Raw genomic sequence first — 25,189 nt, 5'->3', positions numbered from 1 at the left:
ACATCCATAATAGTTATAGAAAAATGCACTCAAGTTATTTAAATCGAAGACAAGCAGGTTGCACAACCGAATACTTACCTCGAAACTCCAATGGAACTTTTTACAAGCTTACACGAGAACAGGATACTGGTCGCCCAGAAGCACGCGAAAAAACATTCAATAATCTTAGCAGCAAGTTTGCCAGTGATTCCAAACAATACGGTATAAGACGAGATGGTAATCCCAAGCAATACTTTCGTCGTAATCATGAACACCCCAGCAAGTTCGAAGGGTCTAAAAATTCAGGTGGTACTTTTTCGAACCAAGGACGTGATGACACTTACCAACGACAGCCATTACAAAAGAATTTCTATAATGCCCATTCTACTGTCGTAAAAAGATCCAAAAAAGAAGTAGACAGCTATCGTGATTCTAAACAAATTTTAGTGGAAGGAGTAGACGTCCCTCATCCAATCATGTCATTCGAAGAATCTGGTTTTCCTGACAATTTAAAATCTCAGTTGACATCACAAGGATTACATAGTCCCACTCCAATCCAAGCACAGGGCTGGCCAATTGCCTTATCAGGTAGAAATATGGTAGGCGTTGCATCAACTGGATCAGGTAAAACGCTGGCCTACATACTTCCATCGATCGTCCACATTAAAAACCAGGCATATCTTAAAAGAGGAGATGGACCCATAGCTTTGATTTTGGCCCCAACTAGAGAATTAGCACAACAGATCAAAGTTGTGGCAGACAAATATGGACCGTCGTCTCGCATAAGAAGCACATGTGTCTTCGGTGGGTCTCCAAAGTTGCAGCAAATAAGAAATTTGGAACAAGGATCTGAGCTTTGCATTGCTACTCCAGGGAGAATGATTGAATTTTTAGAAAAAGGAAAAATAAACCTTAGGCGATGTACTTATATCGTCCTGGACGAAGCAGATAGGATGCTTGATATGGGGTTTGAACCACAAATCAAGAAAATTTTTCGACAAATTAGCGGTGAAAGTCAAATTCTGATGTGGTCAGCCACTTGGCCGAGGAAGTTGAACGCCTAGCAAAAGACTTTTTAGGCTCACACATCAAATTGAACGTCGGCCCAAAGGATTTATCGGCCAATCACAATATTCAACAAATTGTCCAAGTGTGCTCAGAACAAGAAAAATACATTAAGTTAACTGAACTTTTGAATAAAATCTCCAAAGAGCAGGAAAACAAGACAGTTATTTTCGTAGGAACAAAACAAATGGCTGACTACATAGCAGACAGTATTCGCGGAGACGGGTATTCAGCAAAGGCCATTCATGGTGACAAAGATCAAAGAGAACGAGATTGGACTATGAAAGACTTCAGAAATAGCAAGATAAATATATTAGTGGCAACAGATGTTGCAGCTCGCGGTCTAGACATCGACGACATAAAATATGTAATTAACTATGATTACCCTCATAACAGTGAGGATTACATTCACAGAATAGGAAGAACAGGAAGGTCCAACCGGACTGGGATTGCATACACCTTCTTCACCCCACAGAATGGAAGCAAGGCTAAAGATTTAATAGGGGTTCTCAAGGAAGCAAATCAAAAAGTCGACCCAGAATTGTATCAATTTGCCAAGAACTCAGAAGCCTTGTTCAAATTCCAGAATAGTAGAGGTTATGGAGGAAGAACTGGATTTAGGGGGCGCGGCAGCTATGGAAGGCGGAATATGAGAGACCGATGGTAAACGGCTATGACTCCTCGAAAGCCCCATTAAGAAAAAAAATTTACCAGGAACAACAGATACAGTTAAGCGACATATTATGTACTATTTCAATTCTTGTTTTGATGATTTTGAATGAATGTGGAAAGTTTCACTACAGAAAATTATATTGCTCTGTTTTCCTTAATATTTAGTTTAAAACTTTTTCAATAAAAATAGAAATTGCCGTATTTCTTTGTTTTCAGAAAAGTGTCAATTCTGCAGTAAGGTTTAGTGGATGAATCATCTTCAACTGCTGAAAAAGCATGGCATCATAATACACATGTATGATGACATTAAAAAATACAATTTATTTATATATTCGAAAACCTATCTTCAATAATGTAAAATGGACGAAATACCTTCCCCATATTTCTCCAGGCACCCATTTAGAGCTAGTTCAACTCCAGCTAAACTTACAGTCACGCCACTGACCCCTATTAAAAACCAAATAATCGGTGACACCAGGGCTCGAACCCCTGTCCTAACGGACAAAGGATTTTAAATCTAATGACGGCTAAGAGAATGACCAAGATTATTTGCTGTTTCTTATAAGATCAAAAGTCCAATTGATTTTCAGTGCCATTTACAATGTATTTGACCAAATTGATTTCTTAAAGAATAGTAATTCTAAGATCATTTCGTAAACAAATTGGCCAGCCATAACAAAGAATAAAAAACAAAGGAAAGAAAATCGAAAAAGGAGTTTTGCAAGACCAGCGGAAGTACTGGAAAAAACAAGACGAATATTTCGGGAGGACAACCACCTCCCTTCTTCGGCACTATAGGATAAAGTTTCAAGGATACTTGTTCCCATTTTTTTATATAAATGCGAACGAAACAAACCAGATAAAAATATATTAATAAAAACAAACAACGCAGAAGACAAAACAAAAAACAAATAAAAACCCCAATTGGAAGAATTAAAAAATCTAACAACACGGAAAAAACAACAACAGATGAAATCAGAATTAACAGAATTACAAATTTTAAAGGCTATAAACCTAACTCCAAGAACGAGTCGCTCATCAACATTCATGACTATCAAAAAGGGTTTCTAGTTCTTCCAATTTGGGCTTTTATTTCTTATCCTTTTTGCTTTCTGCGTTGTATGTTTTCTCATTTAATTTTTATCAGGTTTGCTTCTTTCGCATTTACGCTCCAAAAGTTTAAACATGTTTCATTGAAACTTTTTCCTACAGCACTGAAGAAGGGGAGCGATTGTCCTCCCGAAATATTCGTCTTGATTCCTCCAGTATTTTAATTGGCCTTAAAAAACTACCTTCTCGATTTTCTTTTCTATGTTTTATTCTTAGTAATTCAAAGAATACAGATAACACAAAGAATAGGATTGACCGCAACCATGAGGATCTCAATTTCTTGTTATTATCCTGAAGAATAACGGCTTCAAAAAATTGGTTCGCTCTTTACTAGGTTCTAGCTACGAAAAAGCCGACGGCTATATAAAAGATACTACTTTCTTATTTAGGCTGGAGATCAACCCCAAACATTTTATTGACGTGCCAAAACTATTTTTTAATTAGCGGGAACTCACTGCTCCGACGTGGGGAAAGGAGTGGAGATATAACGCGGTTCAACACAGGTTCAACACGCGGTGCAATCGATTGCAATTGATTTCTGCCACTGACAGCCAAGGAAAGCCATACTGTTAGCAAAGAGTTGGTTTTCACTGGCTGTCAATGACGATAATTAATTGCAAAAGAGCTATGTTGAAGGCTGGAGAAAGCTTGGTACATGGCCTAATTTGGCCCTGGAATCTCCCGCTATTTTTTAATATTCCACGTTAGAAGCACAAAAAGTATCTTCCCAGATTTCTTCAACAAATTTACCATGAAGCCTGTACTATAAGTAGCTTCCGCAATACAGCATGAGGTAAACCCAACATAATAGAAGAAAAAAAAGACAACATACACCTGGAAAGAATATTATTAGCAGGGCATAACATTAACAGGGCATTAGTAGGGTCTAATATTTTCTCAATGTCTGAATGTTTTCTCCAAACTTTTTATCTATTCATCCCCAAAAGCTTAACATTTCAACTCAATTACTTTCTAATAGAGTGAAAAGTCTCTGATCTGTATCCTAAATGGATGGAGCGTTTTGGAGCATATCTCAAATTAAAGGTTCTGGAAAATCCTTTTTTTTATTATTTAATTACCCTACACTGCTGGAGACTTGTCTTTTAGATGCTTTATAATATTAATTTAAAAAACTTTTTCCACAAAATAAGTTTTTCAAAGAAAAGTAAAGAACTCCATTAAACAAAAAATGAGCAAAAATAAAATCAAATAATCTACCAAGCATGAAACTACCACAAATCAGCATCGATAAATAAATGAAACCCAAAACGAACAGAAATTACAATAATTAACAGAGTCAAACTCAAAACGAGTAGAAATTAACATAAGTTGGGCGCAAAACCCCTATGCCTTCCCAAGGCCAGAACAAAATTTGCACTTTACTGAAAAAATATAAATGTTTTTACTTTTATAAATTTAATAAATAAAATAACATTAATATTTTGATTACTAAATATCGGTATATGTATATTAAACTGACAATGCATATTCATTTGTATTTTTTCAGTAAAATGCAAATTTGGTTCTGGCCTTGGGAAGGCATAGGGGTTTTGCACCCAACTTATGTTAATTTCTACTCGTTTTGAGTTTGACTCTGTTAATTAATGTAATTTCTGTTCGTTTTGGGTTTTATTTATTTATCGCTACTGATTTGTGGTTGTTTCTCGCTTGGTTGATTATTTGATTTTATTTTTGCTCATTTTTTGTTTAATGGAGTTCTTTACATTTCTTTGAAAAACTTATTTTGTGGAAAAAGTTTTTTAAATTAATTTCTGTTCTTTTTATATTGAAGTAGTCTTTTCAGGGAAAAAGAAAATAATGCTTTAAATCTTTTCGTTTTTTAAGACTTTTTATTTTGGCCTGCTATTTGTTTGCTGGAGAAAAATTTTCAGTAATTTTTAACAACATACACCCTTTTAAAAATCTGGACACAAATAGAACTTTTTAATTTAGTTTCATACCTCCTCTAGTTGACCTTAAATGGAAAACTTGATACCATTCGCAAAAAAATCTGTTTACTTTCTTTGATAGCTTGGATACACTAACGCTATTTTGATTTGGTTAAATTTTAAGAGCAGAAATGGGAGGGTTGGTGTGGGAGGGTGGGCGTGGGAGGGTGGGAGTGGAAGGGGGATTAAATTGCCCTCCACTATTAAAAAGGACTTCAGCCCTTTCGATTTTCAATCGAATGAGCCCTTTTCGAAGTTCCCACGACAACTCCTTTGATACGAAGTGCCCTGGTCTAAACAACAGCAACAACAACAAAAAATAATACATTATACCCATATCGATCTTTACTATAAAATGTCAAGCCCTCCAATCACTTTCGACTACTAAAATGTGTACTAGCCCTTCGAACTTCCAATCCAATGAGCCTGTTTTGAAGTTTCTACGACAAAGCCTTCAATAAAAACCTTATACGCCCCCAGGGCATGACTTAAAACCTTTGCCCTGAGGGTTGTGGGGGAGTATCCTTCTCAAAAACATATTTTCTATATGGAAATCAACTACGCTGAACAAAATGGTTATCTCAAAATTTTGATTGGATGTGTTTGGGGGAATGATGGGCATGGGGGGGGGGGTAGTTGCCCTCCAATCATTTTCGACTATTAAAAGGGCACTAGACCTCTCATTTATAAATAGAATAAGCCCCTTTTGAAGTTTCTATGACGACCCCTTCCATATGAAGTGCCCTGCTCTAAAGGAAAAAAAATAATACATAGTACTTTGTGCCAACATTTTTCTTATATGCCCACAGGGCATAACTTAAAACCCTTGCCCCGAGGATTGCGGGGGAATTTCCTTCTCAAAAACATATTTTCTATCTGGAAATCAACTACGCTACTAGTGTCTTATGTATAGGCGCGGGACGAGATTAGGGACGAGATTGTAAAAAGCGACCAATCCCTTTATATTATAGACCTATAAAGAGATCAAACATGTTATATTTGGAACTATGGACGAGATTGTGTAATGCAATCAGACTGGTTTCTGATTGTTTGGACAATTGCCTTTAGTCAAGACTAGTTTGTTAGGAATGCGTCGCTCCTAATTAAAGAATAGGATACTATACTCAGGATTGATTGATTGGCATATGATGTTAAATCATTTACCAAAAAAAAATTGCAAAAAGGGTATAGCATTTGCGCAAACTAACTCAATTTGTTTAGGAATGCATTACTGGTAATTAAAGAATAGGATGCTACACCCAGAATTGTTCAGAACATTCGCGTAAACTAACTGAATTTGTGAAAAAGCATATTCAATTGGCATAAATCTATGGAAATGATTAACGATGACAAGATGACATTGTGTCTTGACCTAGCTTCACTTCTTGGATGTGTTCTGTATAATACACAAGTACCATTTGAACAGTGTTGTCAATATAAAATATGCTCTAACATTGTAGTATACTAAAAAATTGATACTAATAGAGATATAAACACCAAGAAAGGAATTTTAATAAAGAAATTAAGAACAATCCTTAGAAAGCCTTACAAATCAAGTAGTGAGTTATATATGAGTATGAACCGTCAAGGATCATAAGCGCCAACGACCCTAACCACCAAGGACCTCAATCCCCAAAGGTCCCCTATCCCCAAACTCTAAGGGGTTCCCTTCCCCTCCAACTTTTTGGCCCCCCTCCCCCCATTTTTTTTCAATTTTTTTTTGAAGTTTCTTTTAACTTTTTTTATTATTTTTTTAACATGACACGTTTTTCCAACTTTTTTTATTTATTTTAGAGGGACCAGTAACAAACTTAAAACATAAAAAAATCTCATTTAACATACCCATTATTCCAAACGAGATTGATAACGAAATTTTTGTCGTGACATCTGAAATTAGAAAAATATTGTTTATAGAAGCACTTTTTTTTATTGGACTAAATTTCATTTTTGGACTTCGAAATTATTCAACTTTTTTTTTCTTTTTTTTACGTATCTTAAAATGACATGAAATATCCTTATGGCTCTAACAATTGTACTCTACGCTTGCCCAGAGACACGATGCGGCTTTACCACCCCCTTCCCGCATTTTTTTTGAATTTTTTTTTTGAATTTCTTGTAAACTTTTTTTTAACATGATATATTCTTTCAACTTTTTTTTACATCTCTTAGAATGACATGTAACATACTTAGAACATAAAAAAAAAATCACATTTAATATTTTCCAAATTCAAAATGAGAATAATATAGAAATGGTTAGTCGTGACTTTTACTATTAGAAAAATATTGTTTGTAGTAGCACTTTTTTTTATTGGACTAAAAATTTTTTTTTTGGACCGAAATTATTCAACTTTTTTTTTACGTATCTTAAAATGACATGAAATATGCTTATGGCTCTAACAATTGTACTCTATGCTTGCTCAGAGACACGATGCGGCTTCCCCACTGGTACTCTATGTCCGGTTATCGACACTACCTAGTTTATTGGATGTATTAAATCAGTATTTTTTACACAGTGGAACAATAAAAACAAATCATATCTCTAAGAAGTGAAGATGAAGCATTTTAAGAAAGTATGTTCACATGATAGTGTTATTGTAGCATTGAATTCTGACAAGGAGAAGTATTTAAACTATGAAATAATTACAAGTGGTAGCACTATCGGAAACGTATGCATGCACTGTCATGACAGCAAGGAACTGCATTTATTTAGAGTACAGAACAAACTCAGCTCTTATGGTGAGAAATATATGATACTCGAAACCCTGAGAGAAATGGCAATCAAAAGAAAAGAAAAATCTAAAAATGATATCTCATGAAGATGGACATTTTCATACCTCACCTTGATGTATCTTACTACCCGGAGTTATACCATATAATCACCTTTCGGCTATTGGCATTCAAATGAAAGCAAAGAGGAAAAGAAATGCCTACTCTTCTACTAATATCATAAACCATATCTTGTCTACGTGCCGGAACTGTTACCTGTGTAAAAATAGTGTGATAATAGACAGTGAAATTGCCAGAAAAATAAAAAGGGCATTGGCAGAAAATATCACTAAGGAATATAAAGATGAATCGATGAAAAACAAAGTACCAGCAAACGTTACTGCCATTGATCAAACCCTGTCGATGACACACCTGTAAAAATTGTGTATGACTCAAAATGGAATAATGATTATTCTACTGATTACGAACTAAGAGAAGACAATAGCTATAGTATCAAGAGAGAACATGGTGAACCATTTTATGGAATAGATTCAAAATGTTCAAAGTTGATCTTCGATATTAATAATGTATAATAATGTATCTACCATATATTTATATTAATATCATATATGTCATTAATTCATTAAAAATATGTTATGTATTACTTTATTATATTCCCATTATTTCTAGGGTAAGCTAAGACAGACACTGAGAGAAGAAAACACCTGACCAAACACACAAGCAAAAAGTGTGAGGTACACATACAAATACATAGATTCAGACATACAAAGCGAAAAAGACAGGCACTGGGATAAGCAAGTAACTGCCCAGACACACATAGACAAAGAGAGTGAGAAACATATACAAATATATAGATTCAGACATTCAAACCGAGAAAGACATGCACTGGAATAAGCAAACACCCGCCCAAACACACAAGCAAAAAGAGTGAGTGAGATAAAAACACATGCAAATATATAGATTCAGACATACAAACCAACAATCACAGGCATTGAGATAGGCAAACACCCGCCAAGACACATAAGCAGAGAGAGTGAGAGTGACAAAAACACACATAAATATATAGATTCTGACATACAAACCGACAAAGACAGGCACTGGGAGAAGCAAATATCCGCCAAGACACATAGGCAAGGAGAATGGGAGAGATAAAAACACATGCAAATATATTGATTAGGACATACAAACGGACAATCACAGGCATTGAGATAAGCAAACACCCGCCCAGACACATAAGCAGAGGAAGTGAGAGAGACAAAAACACTAATGAAAACATGGATTCTGACATTCAAACCAACAATGACAGGCATTGCCATAGGCAAACATCCGCCAGGACACATAAGCAGAGGAAGTGAGAGAGAGAAAAATACATATGAATATATGGATTCTGACAGAAAAACCAACAAAGACAGGAACTGAGATAAGCAAACACCCGTCCAGGCATATAGGCCCAGAGAGTGAGAGAGACAAAACACATGCACATATATAGATTCAGACATAAAAAGCAACAATGACAGGTATTGAGATAGGCAAACGCCCCGCCCAGACACAAAAGCAAAGAGAGTGGGAGAGATAAAACACCTGCAAATATATAGATTCAGACATACAAACCAACAATGACAGGTATTGAGAAAGGCAAACACCCTCCCACACACATAAGCAGAGGAAGTGAAAGAGACAAAAACACATAAATATATAGATTCTGACACACAAACCGACAAAGACAGTCACTGAGATAAGCAAACACCCACCCAGACACATAGGCCCTGAGAGTGAGAGAGACAAATAACCCATTCAAATATATAGATTCACACATACAAACCAACAATGAGCGGCATTGATATAAACAAACACCCGCCCAGACACATAAGCAAAGAGAGTGAGAGTGACAAAAACACATATAAATATATAGATTCTGACATAAAAACCATCAAAGACAGGCACTATGAGAAGCCCAGACACATAGGGAAGGAGACTGGGAGAGATAGAAACACAACCAAATATACTGATTCAGACATACAAACCGACAGAGAGAGGCACTGAGATAAGCAAACACCCGCCCAGACATATAGGCAAAAAGAGTAAGAGAGACAAAAAAGACATGTAAATATATAGATTCAGACATACAAAGCAACAATCACAGGCATTGAGATAGGCAAACACCCGCCCAGACAAATAAGCAGAGGAAGTGAAAGAGAAAAAAACACATATAAATATATAGATTCTGACATAAAAACTGACAAAGACAGTCACTGAGATAAGCAAACACCCGCCAAGACACATAGGCCCAGAGAGTGAGAGAGACAAAAACACATGCAAATATATAGATTCAGAAATACAAACCAACAATGACAGGCACTGAGATAGGCAAACACCCGCCCAGACACATAAGCAAAGAGAGTGAGAGTGACAAAAACACGTATAAATATATAGATTCTGACATACAAACCGACAAAGACAGGCACTGGGAGAAGCAAACATCCGCCCAGACACATAGGCAAGGAGAGTGGGAGAGATAAAAACACATGCAAATATATTGATTCAGACATACAAACCGATAGAAACAGGCACTGAGATAAGCAAACACCCTCCCAGACACATAGGCCCAGCGAGTGAGAGAGACAAATACACATGTAAATATATAGATTCAGGCATACAAAGCAGCAATCACAGGCATTGAGATAGGCAAACACCCACCCAGACACATAAGCAGAGGAAGTGAGAGAGACAAAAACACATATAAATATATGGATTCTGACATGCAAACCAACAATGACAGGCATTGAGATAGGCAAACACCCGCCCCGACACATAAGCAGAGGAAGTGAGAGAGAAAAATATATATAAATATATGGATTCTGACCAACAAACTGAGAAAGACAGGCACTGAGACAAGCAAACACCCGCCCAGACAGATAGGTCCAGAGAGTGAGAGAGACAAAAACACATGCAAATATATAGATTCAGACATACAAAGCAACAATGACAGGCATTGAGATAGGCAAACACCCCGCCCACACACATAAGCAAAGAGAGTGAGAGAGTCAAAAATACATAAATATATTGATTCTGACATACAAACCGACAAAGACAGTCACTTTGAGATGCCAATTACCACTCAGACACATAGGCAAAGAGAGTGTGAGAGATAAAAACACATGCAAATATATAGATTCAGAAATACAAACCAACAATGACAGTCATTGAGATAGGCAAACAGCTACCCAGACACATAAGCAGAGGAAGTGAGAGAGACAAAAACACATATAAATATATGGATTCTGACATGCAAACCAACAATGACAGGCATTGAGATAGGCAAACACCCTCCCAGACACATAAGCAGAGGAAGTGAGAGAGAGAAAAATACATATAAATAATATGAATTCTGACATACAAACCGACAAAGACAGGCACTGAGATAAGCAAACACCCGCCCAGACACATAGGCCCAGAGAGTGAGAGAGACAAAAACCCATGCAAATATATAGATTCAGACATACAAAGCAACAATGACAGGCATTGAGATAGGCAAACACCCCGCCCAGATACATAAGCGACGAGAGTGAGAGAGTCAAAAACACAAAAATATATAGATTCTGACATACAAACCGACAAAGACAGGCACTGGGAGAAGCAAACTTCTGCCCAGACACATAGGCAAAGAGTGTGGGAGAGATAAAAACACATGCAAATATTCCACGCCCACCATTTCCCCAAACACATCCAATAAAAATTTTGAGATAGCCATTTTGTCCCACGCAGTTCAAAGTTCAGGAAATTATACCTTTGAGCAGGACACTCTCCCCACAGTCTTCAGGGCAAGGGTTATAAGTTATGCTCTGGGGGCATATAAGGTTTTATTGAAAAAGGGCTCATTCGATAGGAAATTCAAAGGGCTACTGCCCTTTTTAACAGTCAAAAATGATTTGAGGGCAATTAACCACCCCCTCAAGCCCACCTTTTCCCCGGACACATCCAATAAAAATTTTTAGATACCCATTTTATTCAACGTAGTTGAAAGTTTTGGAAATTAGGTCTTTAAGGACAACAAACCCTCCCCCCAAAGCCCCCAGGGCAAGGGTTATAAGTTATGCCCTGGGGGCATATAAGGTTTTTATTAAAAGCATTGTCTTAGAAACTTCAAAAGGGCTCGGAGTGAAAGGGCTAGTGCCTTTTTTAATACTTGAAAGTGATTGGAGAGCAACTAACGCCCCTCTCACGCTCACCATTTCCCCAAACACATCCAAGCAAAATTTTGAGACAGGCATTTTTTTAACGTAGTTGAAAGTTCTGGAAATTAGGTCTTAGAGGATATCCAATTTGAAACTTCAAAGGGCTCATTCAACTGGAAGTTGAAAGGGCTAGTGCCTTTTTTAATAGTTGAAAGTGATTGGAGAGCGACTAACGCCCCTCTCACGCCCACCATTTCCCCAAACACATTCAAGCAAAATTTTGAGATAGGCTTTTTGTTTAACGTAGTTGAAAGTTTCGGAAATTAGGTCTTTTAGGATGATAAGCCCCTCAGAGCCCTCAGTGCAAGGGTTGTAAGTTATGCCCTGGGAGCATATAAGGTTTATATACAAAGTTGTTGTAGATTTCCAAAAGGCCTCATTTGATTGGAAATTGAAATTGCCCTTTTTAATAGTCGAAAGTGACTGGAGAGTAATTACCCCCCCCCTCTCACGCCCAACATTTCCCCGAAAATATTCAATCAAAGTTCAGAGATGGCCATTTTATTCAACGTAGTTGAAAGTTCTGGAAATTATGTATTTAAGGATGACAAACCTCCCAGAGCCCCAAGGGTAAGGGTTGTACATTTTGCCCTGGTGGCATAAAAGGTTTTTATAGACAGAGTTGTCGTAAAAACTTCAAAAGGAGCTTATTCCATTGGAAATTGAGAGGGCTAGTGCCCTTTTTAATAGTCGAAAGTGATTGGAGGGCAACTAACTCCCCTCTCACGCCCACCTATTCCCCAAACACATCCAATCAAAATTTTCAGATAAACAATTTGCTCAACGTAGTAGAAAGTTCTGGAAATTAGGTCTTTGAGAATGACACCCCCCACCCCCCGGCCCTCAGGGCCAGGGGTATAAGTTGTGCCCCTGGGGCATAGAAGGTTTTTATTGAAATTTTTTTCGTAAAAACTTAAAAATGGCTCATTTTATTCCCAATAAGGCATCTCAGCAGTATCCCAAGAACGACTGAGGATATTATGTTCAAACTTTCGGGGCTACTTCTGCTCTTAAAATTTAACCAAATCTAAATAGCGTAAGTGTATCCAAGCTATCAAAGAAAGTAAACAGATTTTTTTGCAAATGGTATCAAGTTTTCCATTTCAGGTCAACTAGAAGAGGTAAGAAACTAAATTAAACACTACTATTTGTGTCCGGATTTTTAAAAGGGTGTATGTTGTTAAAATTGCTGAAAATTTTTCTCCGGCATACAAATAGCAGGCCGAACTATAAATTCTTAAAAAAACGAAAAGATTTAAAGTATTAATTTCTTCTTCCCTGAAAAGACTATGTCAATATAAAAAGAACAGAAATTAATTAAAAAACTTTTTCCACAAAATAAGTTTTTTAAAGAATAGTAAAGAACTCCTTTAAACAAAAAATGTGCAAAAATCACCTAAAATAGTCTACCAAGTGTGGAACTACCATAACTCAGCATCGATAAATAAATAAAACCCAAAGCGAGAAAAAGTTATAATAAATAACCGAGTCAAACTCAAAACGAGCAGAAATTAACATAAGTTGGGCTCATTACCCATATGCCTTCCCAAGGCCAGAACAAAATTTGCCCTTTACAGAAAAAAAATACAAAAGAATGTGCATTGTAAGTTTAATATACATATACTGATATTTAGAAATCAAAATGTTAATGTTATTTGATTTATTAAAGTTATAAAATAAAAACATTTATTTTTTTTCAGTAGAGTGCAAATTTTTTTCTGGCCTTGGGAAGCCATAGGGGTTTTAAGCCCAACTTATGTTAATTTCTGCTCGTTTTGAGTTTGACTCGGTCATTTTTTGGGTTTCATTTATTTATCGATGCTGATTTGTGGTAGTTTCACGTTTTGTAGATTATTTGATTTTATTTTTGCTCATTTTTTGTTTAAAGGAGTTGTTTACTTTTCTTTGAAAAAATTATTTTTTTGAAATAGTTTTTTTAATTAATAGCATGGAAAATAAGAATTTGCGCATAATGTTTTCTTTGTCACTAAAATATTAAAATGCAATGAAAATATTATGAAACGGATAAAAGTTTCAATAAAAAGTGAACTTGAAAAAAAAAATTTGTTAAAAATTGCAAAAAAGTTCCTATATTTTGGCTTTACATCCAGAAGCCTTTCCCAACGGGAAAAAATATAAGAAGAAAAACTATTTTAAACAAATTAGCATATAAGAAATGTGAATAAACATGAACGACATAAAAAAAGTATATATATAAAACGAAACAAACTCACATTTGATTAGCTGTAGTTTATCAAAGTTCAATATCTTATAAAAAATTTTACCTATTTTTTCATTTCGTTTTAATTATAATTGAAAAGGCAGTATGGCCTAAGAAATTATTTGTCACTAAACACGGTGTGTATTAAATGTTTCACTTTACTATGTTCAGCATTATACCACTGTTAATTTTTTTTCACGATTTGCTTATTTTCATTCCAGTTATGGATATATCTGCAAAAAAAAATTAGTAAAAGAAAGTTGAAATAAACCGTATTATCGCTCAACATAAAAAAAACATAGAGTAAAGGATTGATTAAACAGTGGAGAAAAAAACAAAAAACTAACATCAACTTTAAGAGTTTCTGGTCCTCTATATCTTGTTTTTTCGGCCGTAAATTCGGTGGAAGAGCCCATTCAGCAACTTGGAACTTCCCACTTTCAAAATCTTCTCGTAACCGTTTCAAATTCTCCTGTGTTTCCTTTTCCCAGGTTTCTTCTTCTTCTTTAGACTAAAATAAAACAATCGTGGTATCAAGAGATTTCCTATAGTCTTTGGCCAGGCAAATAAAATGTCAGTTGCCAACTCAACAGCCAGTTTATAAAAAGGCAAATTTACATGTAGAGGGAGGACTAAACTCATTCTGAATTTGATTTTAACCGATGCAGTGAGCACAACAAGAGATACAAGTACAAAACAGGTCATTGGACCATCGCAGATAGATTGTAATGAATCCATTTGGAAGCTGATGGTTTATTCCTATGTAGATTTTATAAATTGAACTTGACATCACATAACAAGAGTAAAGTGCCAAATGGCACCAAAAACGACATTTTTGGTGCAATTTCTGTCTATGTGTACGGGAAAAGCAGGTGGTTTTCCTCTCTTTGTGACATATTGAATTTTAGGGGACATATCTGACAACATTACAGTGCCTTTCTCCTAGAATCCTAAAACGAAGTAAAAAATTTAGCCAAAATCCCACACACAGTTACCTTATAAAAATGGGAGGCAGAACTTTCAAACACGTGCAAAAATATTCTTTTTCTTCTTTTTAGCCTTTAATGATAAAAATAAAATAAAACATAATATTGGGATTATTTTTTCTTACCAAATATTTTAAAATGCCCCTAAGTTTCTGACCAGCATTTTCAATACATGAAAAAACACTAAGTTAACATCTTTTTTATGATATAACAATCAAAACATCCTCAAAACATATCTAGCTTATCAAGAGCAAGTTTATCATCCAAATGGTAACCACAGGAAGCAATGAACTTCAATCCTCTGCCACCACAAAACAGTCCTATTATCATTGTGATGTGGCAACTGAAAGTAAGTGTAAGTAGGTTGTATTTACTATATGTCTCTAGGGGAATAATTCTACTAAATGTTTAAGACAAATATCGAATTAAGGGCAGGGCAAAGCACAAGATTTGGAACTCTTGAAAGGCTAAGTAGAATTGACGCCCCTGGCAAACAATTATCAAGGTTGGTGTACGGTCTTTTTTGAATTAAAACAAAGGTATGTTTTATTAAAACATAAGGAATATGAAAATTGCACGAATTATAGGGAAGGATTTTTCACAAACACTGGGATGAGATCTGTGATCACAATGTTTATTTTAAGTAATGCTAATTACAATTGTTATTTTCTCATATATTAAAACTGAATCAATTTCACAGTTTAGAATATAGACGAACAATTCAGAAGTCTACAGGTATAAATCCATATGCCAACAGCTACAAGTTTAATATGGTCTACGGTTAAGTGTTTCCTTAAATATTATTACCAGCAAAAGGACATGGTTCATCAAGCATTTGCCTGGTCTAAAAAATTGTCACTTAAAAATTCCCGAAAAAATAACGTTATCCAAGGGTGGAAGGCCGTGATGCCAAGGGCCTTTTTGGGAGAGCCGAAGACTCGGGCACAGCCTGAGCAAGGCCAAGTTTGACGTCAAACCAAGCTTTGGCTTGTTTTATATATATCGACTAACTAAACTTTATCTGATCTTTTTATGGAAAAAAACCAAGCCGAACCTAATAATGAACGAATCCTACCCCATTGTAGTCGAAAATTTAAAAAACCGATTTAAACGAAAAAAAAAACTGTCAAATAAGGAAAAATCGCCATCTAAACTGATTCAGGAATGATAACTATTATTTTGATTAATATAAATGATAGAAGTTCGTAACAAAATACAACTAATTCATGGTAATTTCGAAAAATAGTCTAAACCCCCAAGAAAATGGAATCGGATAAAAATAAAAACTGCACCCCTAGAATCACCAGAATCAAAACCTTATTTAGGAGAATTACAGTCCTCTACCTTGAGTAACAAGGAAAATGCCTTTTTTTGCTTGGGAAGCAGTGATGTGTCTCCTTTTTTTTTTCTCCTGCTCTGTCACCACTCTTGGGGACGTGAAACATCACGGAGAGATGTTTAAGGGCTTGTTGGGAAGGCTGTTGCTATCAAATCACGGCCCATAATGACTTAAACTTTAAAAACATGTTTTAAACAAAACCAAATAGTGGGAAAACATTACCATTTGCAGCTGATTCACCAATTGCAACTAATATTTCCACTTGTCTTAATAGTGCAATATTATTTTGAAAACAAATTTATGGAACTTTGAAAAACAGCTACAAACTTAACGAAAATGAAGTCAAATCGAAATGAAATTTGAAGATCTGACTTTTCAGAATTCAGAAAAAGGGCATAATATCATAATATAACATCATAAAGATAATATAACACTAGTATCTTTTGAAAAGTTGCTTCTCTGGGATATGATGTAAAGTTTGAGCGACTCCCCTGCCTGATTTCCTGGGGCTCATCCTTTACTAGATCCAGCTAAGGACAAACCGAAGGGTTTTTCCTTATAACCTATGCTAAGGCTGAAAAAGAATAGTGTTCAGGCGGCTACAAAGTCAATATACATTTTTCCAATTCCCTTTTTATATCATTGTCATCTTCGACGATGAGGAGTTGTCACCTTCTGCTAGTGGGTGCACCTATTATTGGCTTCTGATACATGTTAGAATGTAAAAAATTCGGTTCTATATCCGCTACTGAAAGGGACCTGCAAGTAAGAACAGGTTGTTGGAGTTCGATAATCTTCGAGGACAAGGCTCTTTAAACTTGTATAAATTAGTTCCCTTTTTTGGCTGGCATAACGGCAGAATTAACCTCAGTAGGAGACGTTTGTAGGAGAGGCCTCAGAAGATGGCGTTTGTAAGAGTCCTCTGTAGAAGAAGTAGGAGAACCTGTACGAGGTTAGGCCCTAGATACCTTCAACCAGCTTCAAATTCAATTTTTGATTTGATACATTTAAGGGTACTTTAAATATATTCATTTAAACGCAACTACCGGCAAAGTTAGCTGGCACAATATGAAGAACAGAATAAAAGAAAATTGCCCAAGTTTTAATTGCCAGAAACACGTTGACGTAAAAATTAAATGGTATTCAAATCCCAAGTGTCGTAACCAAACTTCGCTAAAATTTTCCTGACGGTTCACCATTCAGATGTCAAGACGAAACATCTTTTCTTCTTCTTGATTGGATTACTGTGGAGAGGTTTTTGCGTAATCTCATGGCAGGAATCGAATTCCGGGCCAGGTAGCTGCAGCTGAGATTAAAACCCCGGTCTTCTATTACTAATCTGAGATCAATTCCTCTCCGTAATCACTTGACAAACGTCTTTTGAAAATGCCGCAAAAACGTTGCTACCCTATCAGTAATACACAACCCGATATTTCATCTCCTTCCTCAAAGTTTTTGGTTAATTGTATCACATGACAATAACTTGAAGTTTGACTCATAGCTTGAACCTTTTTTGTTATTAACAACAACCAACTTCATGGAGATCATTACTGCCTTTAAAAAGTCTTAATTTCTTTGTATATCTCACGTCTCCAAAAATACAACAACCTGCCAGAAATTTTAGTTTTTCTTGAAATTTCATCCTATTCTTCTTTCTCGGAGTCATTGGTTAATTTTATCGCATGATTGCATTGGTTTTATCGCATTGGTTAATTTTATCGCATTACTGCAACTTTTTTTTACACTAACAACCAACTTCATGTAGATCTTCACTATAATAGGCAGCGCAATAGCGCTGCCTAAGCAAAGAACGATGTTGCCACCATGAATTATTTTTTTTTCCTCCATACCCGGGCACTTCGTATTGAAAGAGTTGTCGTAGAAAATTCAAAAAGGGTTCATCGGATTGGAAATTGGAGTGGCTTGTGCCCTTTTTAATAGTCGAAAGTGATTGGTGGGCAACTAGCCCCCCCACGCCCATCATTCCCCCACACACATCCAATCAAAATTTTGGGATAGCCAATTTGTTCAGCGTAGTTGATTTCCAGATAGAAAATATGTTTGAGGAGGACGCTCCCCCACAAACCTCAGGGCAAGGGTTTTCAGTTATGCCCTGGGGACATATAAGGTTTTTATACAAGGTGTTGTCGTAAAAACTTCAAAACAGGCTCATTCGATTGAAAATTCAAAGGACTAGTGCCCTTTTTAATAGTCAAAAGTGACTGGAGGGCAACTTGCCCCCCCCCCCACGCCCATCATTCCCCCATACACATCCAATCAAATTTTGAGATAGCCATTTTAATCAGCGTAGTTGATTTCCAGATATAAAATATGTTTTTGAGGAGGACACTCCCCCACAACCCTCAGGGCAAGGGTTTTGAGTCATGCCCTAGGGGCATATAAGGTTTTTATAGAAGGCAGTGCCGTAGAAACTTCAAAAAAGGCTCATTCGATTGGAAATTCAAAGCGCTAGTGCCCTTTTTAATAGTCGAAAGTGATTGGAGGGTAACTAGCCCTCCCATGCCCATCATTCCCCCAAACACATCCATTCAAAATTTTGAGATAGCCATTTTGTTCAGCGTAGTTGATTTCCAGATAGAAAATTTTTTTTTGAGGAGGACACTCCCCCACAACCCTCAGGGCAAGGGTTTTAAGTTATGCCTTGGAGGCATATAAGGTTTTTCATAGAAGGCGTTGTCGTAGAAACTTCAAAAAATCTCATTCAATTGGAAATTCAAAGGGCTAGTGCCCTTTTTAATAGTCAAAAGTGATTGGAGGGCAACTAGCCCCACATCCAATAAAAATTTTGAGATGGCCATTTTGATCAGCGTAGTTGATTTCCAGATAGAAAATACGTTTTTGAGGAGGAAACTCCCCCACAACCCTCAGGGCAAGGGCTATAAGTTATGCCCTGGGGGCATTAAATGTTTTTATTGAAATCTTTGTAGTAGAAACTTGAAAAAGGGCTCATTCCATTTGAAATTCAAATGGCTTGTACCCTTTTTAATAGTCAAAAGTGATTTGAGGGTAACTAACCCCCCTCTCACGCCCACCTTTTCACAAAACACATCCAATCAAAATTTTTAGATAGCCATTTTATTCGACGTAGTTGAAAGTTTTGGAAATTAGGTCTTTAAGGATGAGAGCCCCTCCCCCAAAGCCCTCAGGGCAAGGGTTGTAAGTTACGCCCTGGGGGCATATAAAGTTTTTATTGAAAGCGTTGTCGTAGAAACTTCAAAAGGGCTCATTCAATTAGAAATTGAAAGGGCTAGTGCTTTTTTTAATAGTTGGAAGTGATTGCATAGCGACTAACGCCCCTCTCACGCCCACCATTTTCCCAAATACATCCAATCACAATTTTGAGATATCCATTTTGTTCAACGAAGTTGAAAGTTCTGGAAATTAGGTCTTTTAGGATGATAACCCCCTCAGAGCCCTCAGTGCAAGGGTTGTAAGTTATGCCCTGGGGGCATATAAAGTTTTTATTGAAAGCATTGTCGTAGAAACTTCAAAAAGGCTCATTCAACTGGAAATTGAGAGGGCTAGTGTCTTTTTTAATGATTGGCAGTCATTGGATAGCGACTAACGCTATCCAATCTGGGCGTGAGAGGGCTCATGCCCACCATTTTCCAAAACACATCCAATGAAAATTTTTAGATATCCATTTTGTTCAACGTAGATGAAAGTTCTTGAAATTAGATCTTTTAGGATGTTAACCCCCTCAGAGCCCTCAGTGCAAGGGTTGTAAGTTATACCCTGGGGGCTTATAAAGTTTATATAGAAAGTTGTTATCGAAATTTCAAAAAAGGCTCATTTGATTCGAAATTGAAATTGCCCTTTTTAATAATCGAAAGTGAGTGGAGTAATTAACCCCCCTCTTACGCCCACCATTTCCCAAAAAACATTCAATCAAAGTTTAGAGATAGTCATTTTGTTCAACGTAGTTGAAAGTTCTGGAAATTATGTATTTAAGGATGACAAACCCCCCAGAGCCCCTAGGGCAAAGGTTGTAAGTTCTGCCCTGAAGATATATAAGGTTTTTTATAGATAGAGTTGTCGTAAAACTTCATAAGGGGCTCATTCAATTGGAAATTGGAAATTACACAGGGCTAGCGCCCTGTGTAATAGTCGGAGGGTAACTAGCCCCCTCTCACGCCCACCACTCCTCTAAATAAATCCAATCAAGATTTTCAGATACCTATTTTGTTCCACGTGGTACGAATGTTCTAGGAATTAGGTCTTTGAGAATGACACCCCCCCCAGCCCTCACGGCGAGGGTTTTAATTTATGACATGGGGGCATATAAGATTTTTATTGAAAGTTTTGTCGTACAAACTTCAAAGGGGCTCATTTGATACGAAATTGAAAGGAATAGGGCCATTTTTAATAGTTGAAAGTGATTGGAGAGCGACTACCGCCCTTCTCATGCCCACCATTTCCCCAGACACATCCAATCAAAACTTTGAGATAGCCATTTTGTTTAACGTAGTTGAAAGTTCCGGAAATTCGGTCTTAGAGGATGACAACCACCCTAACAGACCTTAGGGTAATGGTTGTAATTTATGCCCTGGGGGCATTTAAGGTGTTTTAGAAAGCGTTGTCGTTTCCAAAAGGGCTCATTTGACTGGAAATTAAAAGGCCTAGTGCCATTTTTTATAGTCGAAAGTGATAGGAAGGCTTGACATTTTTATAGTTAGGATCGATGTGGGTATAATGTATTGTTTTTTGTTGTTTTGTTGTTTAGACCAGGACAGTTCGTATCGACGGAGTTGTCATAGAAACTTCAAAAAGGGCTCATTCGATTGAAAATAAAAACGGTTAATGTCCTTTTTAATAGTGGAAAGGGATTTGAGAGCACCTAGTTCCCCGCCCGCGCCCACCCTCCTATTTGCCCATTATGTTTAAAGACTAAATGTTGCCTTAAGATTAAAACAAAATGCACTGTGATAATGCTAAATCCCAATAAGGCTTCTCAGCAGTATCCCAAGAACGACTGAGGGTATTATGTTCAAACTTTCGGGGCTACTTCTGCTCTTAAAATTTAACCAATTCAAAATAGCGTAAGTGTATCCAATCGATGTGGGTATAATGTATTGTTTTTTTTTTTTTTTTGTTGTTTATACCAGGGCACTTCGTATCGAAGGAGTTGTCGTTGGAACTTCGAAAAGGGCTCATTCGATTGAAAATAGAAAGGGCTGGTACCCTTTTTAATAGTCGACAGTGATTGGAGGGCAACTAATCCCCCTCCCACTCCCACCCATTCATTTGCCCATTATGTTCAAAAATTAAATGTTGCCTTAAGATTAAAACAAAATGCCCTGTGTTAATGCTAATTCCCAATAAGGCATTTCAGCAGTATCCCAAGAACGACTGAGGGTATTATGTTCAAACTTTCGGGGCTACTTCTGCTCTTCAAATTAAACCAAATCAAAATAGCGTAAGTGTATCCAAGCTATCAAAGAAAGTAAACAAATTTTTGTGCGAGTGTTATCAAAAGTTTTCCATTTCAGGTCAACTAGAGGAGGTATGAAACTAAATTAAACAGTACTAATTGTGTCCAGATTTTTAAAAGGGTGTATGTTGTTAAAAATCGCTGAAATTTTTTCTCCAGCATACAAATAGCTGGCCAAACTATAAAGTCTTAAAAATGAAAAGATTTAAAGTATTATTTTCTTTTCCCCCGAAAAGACTATGTCAATATAAAACGAACAAAAATTAATTTAAAAAACTTTTTCCACAAAATAAGTTTTTCAAAGAAAAGTAAAGAACTCCATTAAACAAAAAATGAGCAAAAATAAAATCAAATAATCTACCAAGCGTGAAACTACCACAAATCAGCATCGATTAAATAAATGAAACCCAAAACGAACAGAAATTACTATAATTAACCGAGTCAAATTCAAAACGAGCAGAAATTAACATAAGTTGGGCGCAAAACCCCTATGACCTCCCAAGGTCAGAACAAAATTTGCACTTTACTCAAAAAACACAAATGAATGTGCATTTTCAGTTTAATATACATATACTGATATTTAGCAATCAAAATGCTAATATTATTTGATTTATCAAAGTTATAAAAGTAAAAACATACATATTTTTTCAGTAAAGTGCAAATTTTGTTCTGGCCTTGGGAAGACTTGGGGGTTTTGCGCCCAACTTATGTTAATATTTGCTCGTTTTGAGTTTGAAAAACTTATTTTGTGGAAAAAGTTTAATTAATTAATCTTAAAAAGTGTCTTCACTTCTTTGTATATCTCGTGTCATGAAAGGTACAACAATATATCCTGAAACGTCAATAAGTTTCCAATAGTCACTAAAGAATACATTTTTTTCTTTGCTTTCCATTTTTTTTTTCTATAGCCTCTGTGTAACAAGAGCTTAACCTTTCCCTTGTCCTAGGCTGCATCAAGTATTTCAGAACTATTTTATAGTATTACCAAACATTAGAACAATTCCGTATAAGTATCTCCAAAATAGCCACTTAAAATCCCTGTCATTTGATAATTTTGTAGCTGAACTGGTAGATTTAGTCTTTGAAAAAAAAACTGACACTATTACGACTAATCTGGTACTGTAAAATACAAGATGCAACTGGGCCTGGTATAATAGTTGTATCAAAATAAATATTAACATATTATAAACATAAAATATTATTAGAATAAAATAAAACCTTAAAAATTTCTGGGCGATCATGATCATAGTGGATTTCACATACATCACCAGCAGGGCTCTTCACGGTAATGGTTTTAACGGTCTTTCTCTGAGATTCTACCCTGCCTCTACCAGAGTGAGGAGGGGGTACTATGATTTCAACTTCGTCACTAATGTTTGGATTTGTTTCGATTTCTTCTATTGCCACTTGTAAGTCCCTACGCTTCTTAGTGCCAAATTTATCTTTATTTTCTGAGTAGAAAGAGAGATCTTCTTCTTTTGCATAGCCACTAAAAAAAAATGTCAAATTCAAATTTCCTATCTTTGTTTTTATGTTATCGATAATGATATACAAATTCTGCTATGCTACTATTTACAGCACATCACAGCATGAAACAGCCAGAGACCAACACAACGGCCGAGATCGGATGGATCAAAACTAGTGATGGCTGCTAAAATTATGCCCTAAGGGGGACCAGCCTCCCTAAGCATATGAAGCATGAACCATGGGGCAAGAAAAGATCCCTTGGGAAGTAATCTGATGTGGGATAAAGGTTTGCTAGCAAGAGAATTTTGTTATTGCTAGCTAACTTCTGAGAATCAAGTGCTGTGTGCAACCAATGGCTGGCGAGTGGTGGGTAAATTCCTCTATCTTTTGAGAGACGAGTGTTGCCTACTCAAGCCAGTCTGAGGCTGGCAGCTAGGGTTCTTAGGATGGGAGAAAACCTTGGCAGACACCTTGAGGATACTACGGAAGTCTCTTCTACAAAGAAAACAAATAGACAAGTCCTATCTTAAATTACACACCCATGGTGGGACCAGTTGCCTATTGGCTATTGTACTACATTTTTAGTTTATTCTTTAGGGGTGCGAAGGCAATGGGCCTTTGCAACAGAAACCATGACTTAGTTTTTTAAGTACGCCCATCATAAAGATAATAATAATAGAATAGAGAAGTAACCTAGATTGTACATTCCATTGGGTAATAACATCTTTTTTATTTTAAAGCACCGTCTTTCCTTTAAAGCTAATCAAAATGGAAAAAAAAACAACCCTCGTATATTCATAGCAAGCTCAACACTTGAGGCACTCAAAACATTATTGGAGATGAGGACGGTGTTACTGAGACCCGACAGTTTTTCAAAAAGGGATATATAGGAGGGGTAAGTTACACAAAATATACAGGAAAAGTGAGGTAAATGTATGTTTAGAGGTTAGTTTCATTCGCTATGCTTTCTAGATTTATAACAAAAACTCGTTTGTAAAACAAAAACCTACACATTGCCCCAGTAAGGACTAAAAAATTTTTTTCGCATGCTGATCAATAGTCTGCTTTGCACAGGAACCGATGTCCTGATTCGATGGTGTCGATCGCGAGTGCAATGCGTGGTTGGCGCCAAACCATCCGACGCTTCACGGGTTTTCCCCCCAGATTTCTCCAGATACCCATTTAGAGCCTGTATAAAAAAAAACAAACTTACCATTCGTGGGTCCCATAATAAAATAATGTATACTTCTTATTGTCTTGGGAGTAGGCAAGTATCTGAAAATAAAAGGAAACAACATGAACTCTGGGCATTCTTTCAAAAACCGGATTACAACTGTTATCGGTGTACTATTTATGGAAGAAAATATAAACACGGTAAAATTATAATTCAATTAATCAATCAGGGCAGTACACTATTGGAAAGTAGGTCCACTACCTTTCAATTTTCCAGGGACAAAAATCCCCTACGCCCGTTTGTATTCAACTTAGCACATGGAAAGTTTGAAGTTACAAAGTTACTAACCTAAATTATGAGGAATATACAAAATATAACGATCTCGTTTTGTCAAATCTAACGAGTTACTACCAAGGTCCCAATCCAGTTTTTGTTGGGGTAGATTACCCGTAGACAATATACACCTTTTAGAAGCCGTTATGAGACAGTCAATAGAGTAAGGAACGATTTTGATGGCCGTGCTGGTTGATTTTGAGGCTACTTTTAACAATGCTGATAAAACCTTACTTGGTAAAACTCTTAAAAATATGGACTTCCCTGATGTGGTTATCAAGTTTTTGATAACTACTTATCCAACGATTATTATAAAGCTAAAATCCACAGAGAATACTCCAATATTTATCCACTACATAAAGGAATCCCGCAGGGGTTATCACGCCCTTTTTTGCTCAAATTGTTTCTATTTGAATTAAGGATCAGCTCTAATAAAACCTCCAAAGCAGAATTTGTTGGTGATAATCTGATTGGAACCTC

The 25,189-nt window shown here is 36.3% G+C and overlaps 1 protein-coding gene and 1 pseudogene across 3 annotated transcripts in view; one reads left to right on the top strand and one right to left on the bottom strand.

Annotated features, from left to right (window-relative positions):
• The window catches only part of LOC148947067 (uncharacterized), a 54,713-nt gene that overhangs the window by 11,413 nt on the left and 18,111 nt on the right, over nucleotides 1-25,189 (bottom strand). For 2 of the 3 annotated variants that reach the window (XM_089096859.1, XM_089096860.1), the window contains exons 3-5: nucleotides 24,416-24,477; nucleotides 22,954-23,224; nucleotides 14,306-14,469 (exon numbers count right to left, since the gene is read on the bottom strand). In XM_089096859.1, coding sequence (XP_088952985.1) covers nucleotides 14,306-14,469; nucleotides 22,954-23,224; nucleotides 24,416-24,477 — 497 coding nt within the window. The remainder of the gene's footprint in view (nucleotides 1-14,305; nucleotides 14,470-22,953; nucleotides 23,225-24,415; nucleotides 24,478-25,189) is intronic. The other variant, XM_089096861.1, reaches the window with a different exon arrangement.
• Nucleotides 24-1,711, top strand: LOC148947068 (putative ATP-dependent RNA helicase DDX5 pseudogene; annotated as a pseudogene).

Source organism: Artemia sp. Qi Xiang Cuo, chromosome 11, assembly GCF_049724085.1.
Source record: "Artemia sp. Qi Xiang Cuo chromosome 11, ASM4972408v1, whole genome shotgun sequence".
NCBI lineage: Eukaryota > Metazoa > Arthropoda > Branchiopoda > Anostraca > Artemiidae > Artemia > Artemia sp. Qi Xiang Cuo.
The sequence above is the reverse complement of the archived record's forward strand: the minus strand, read 5'-3'. Positions and strand labels throughout refer to the sequence as shown.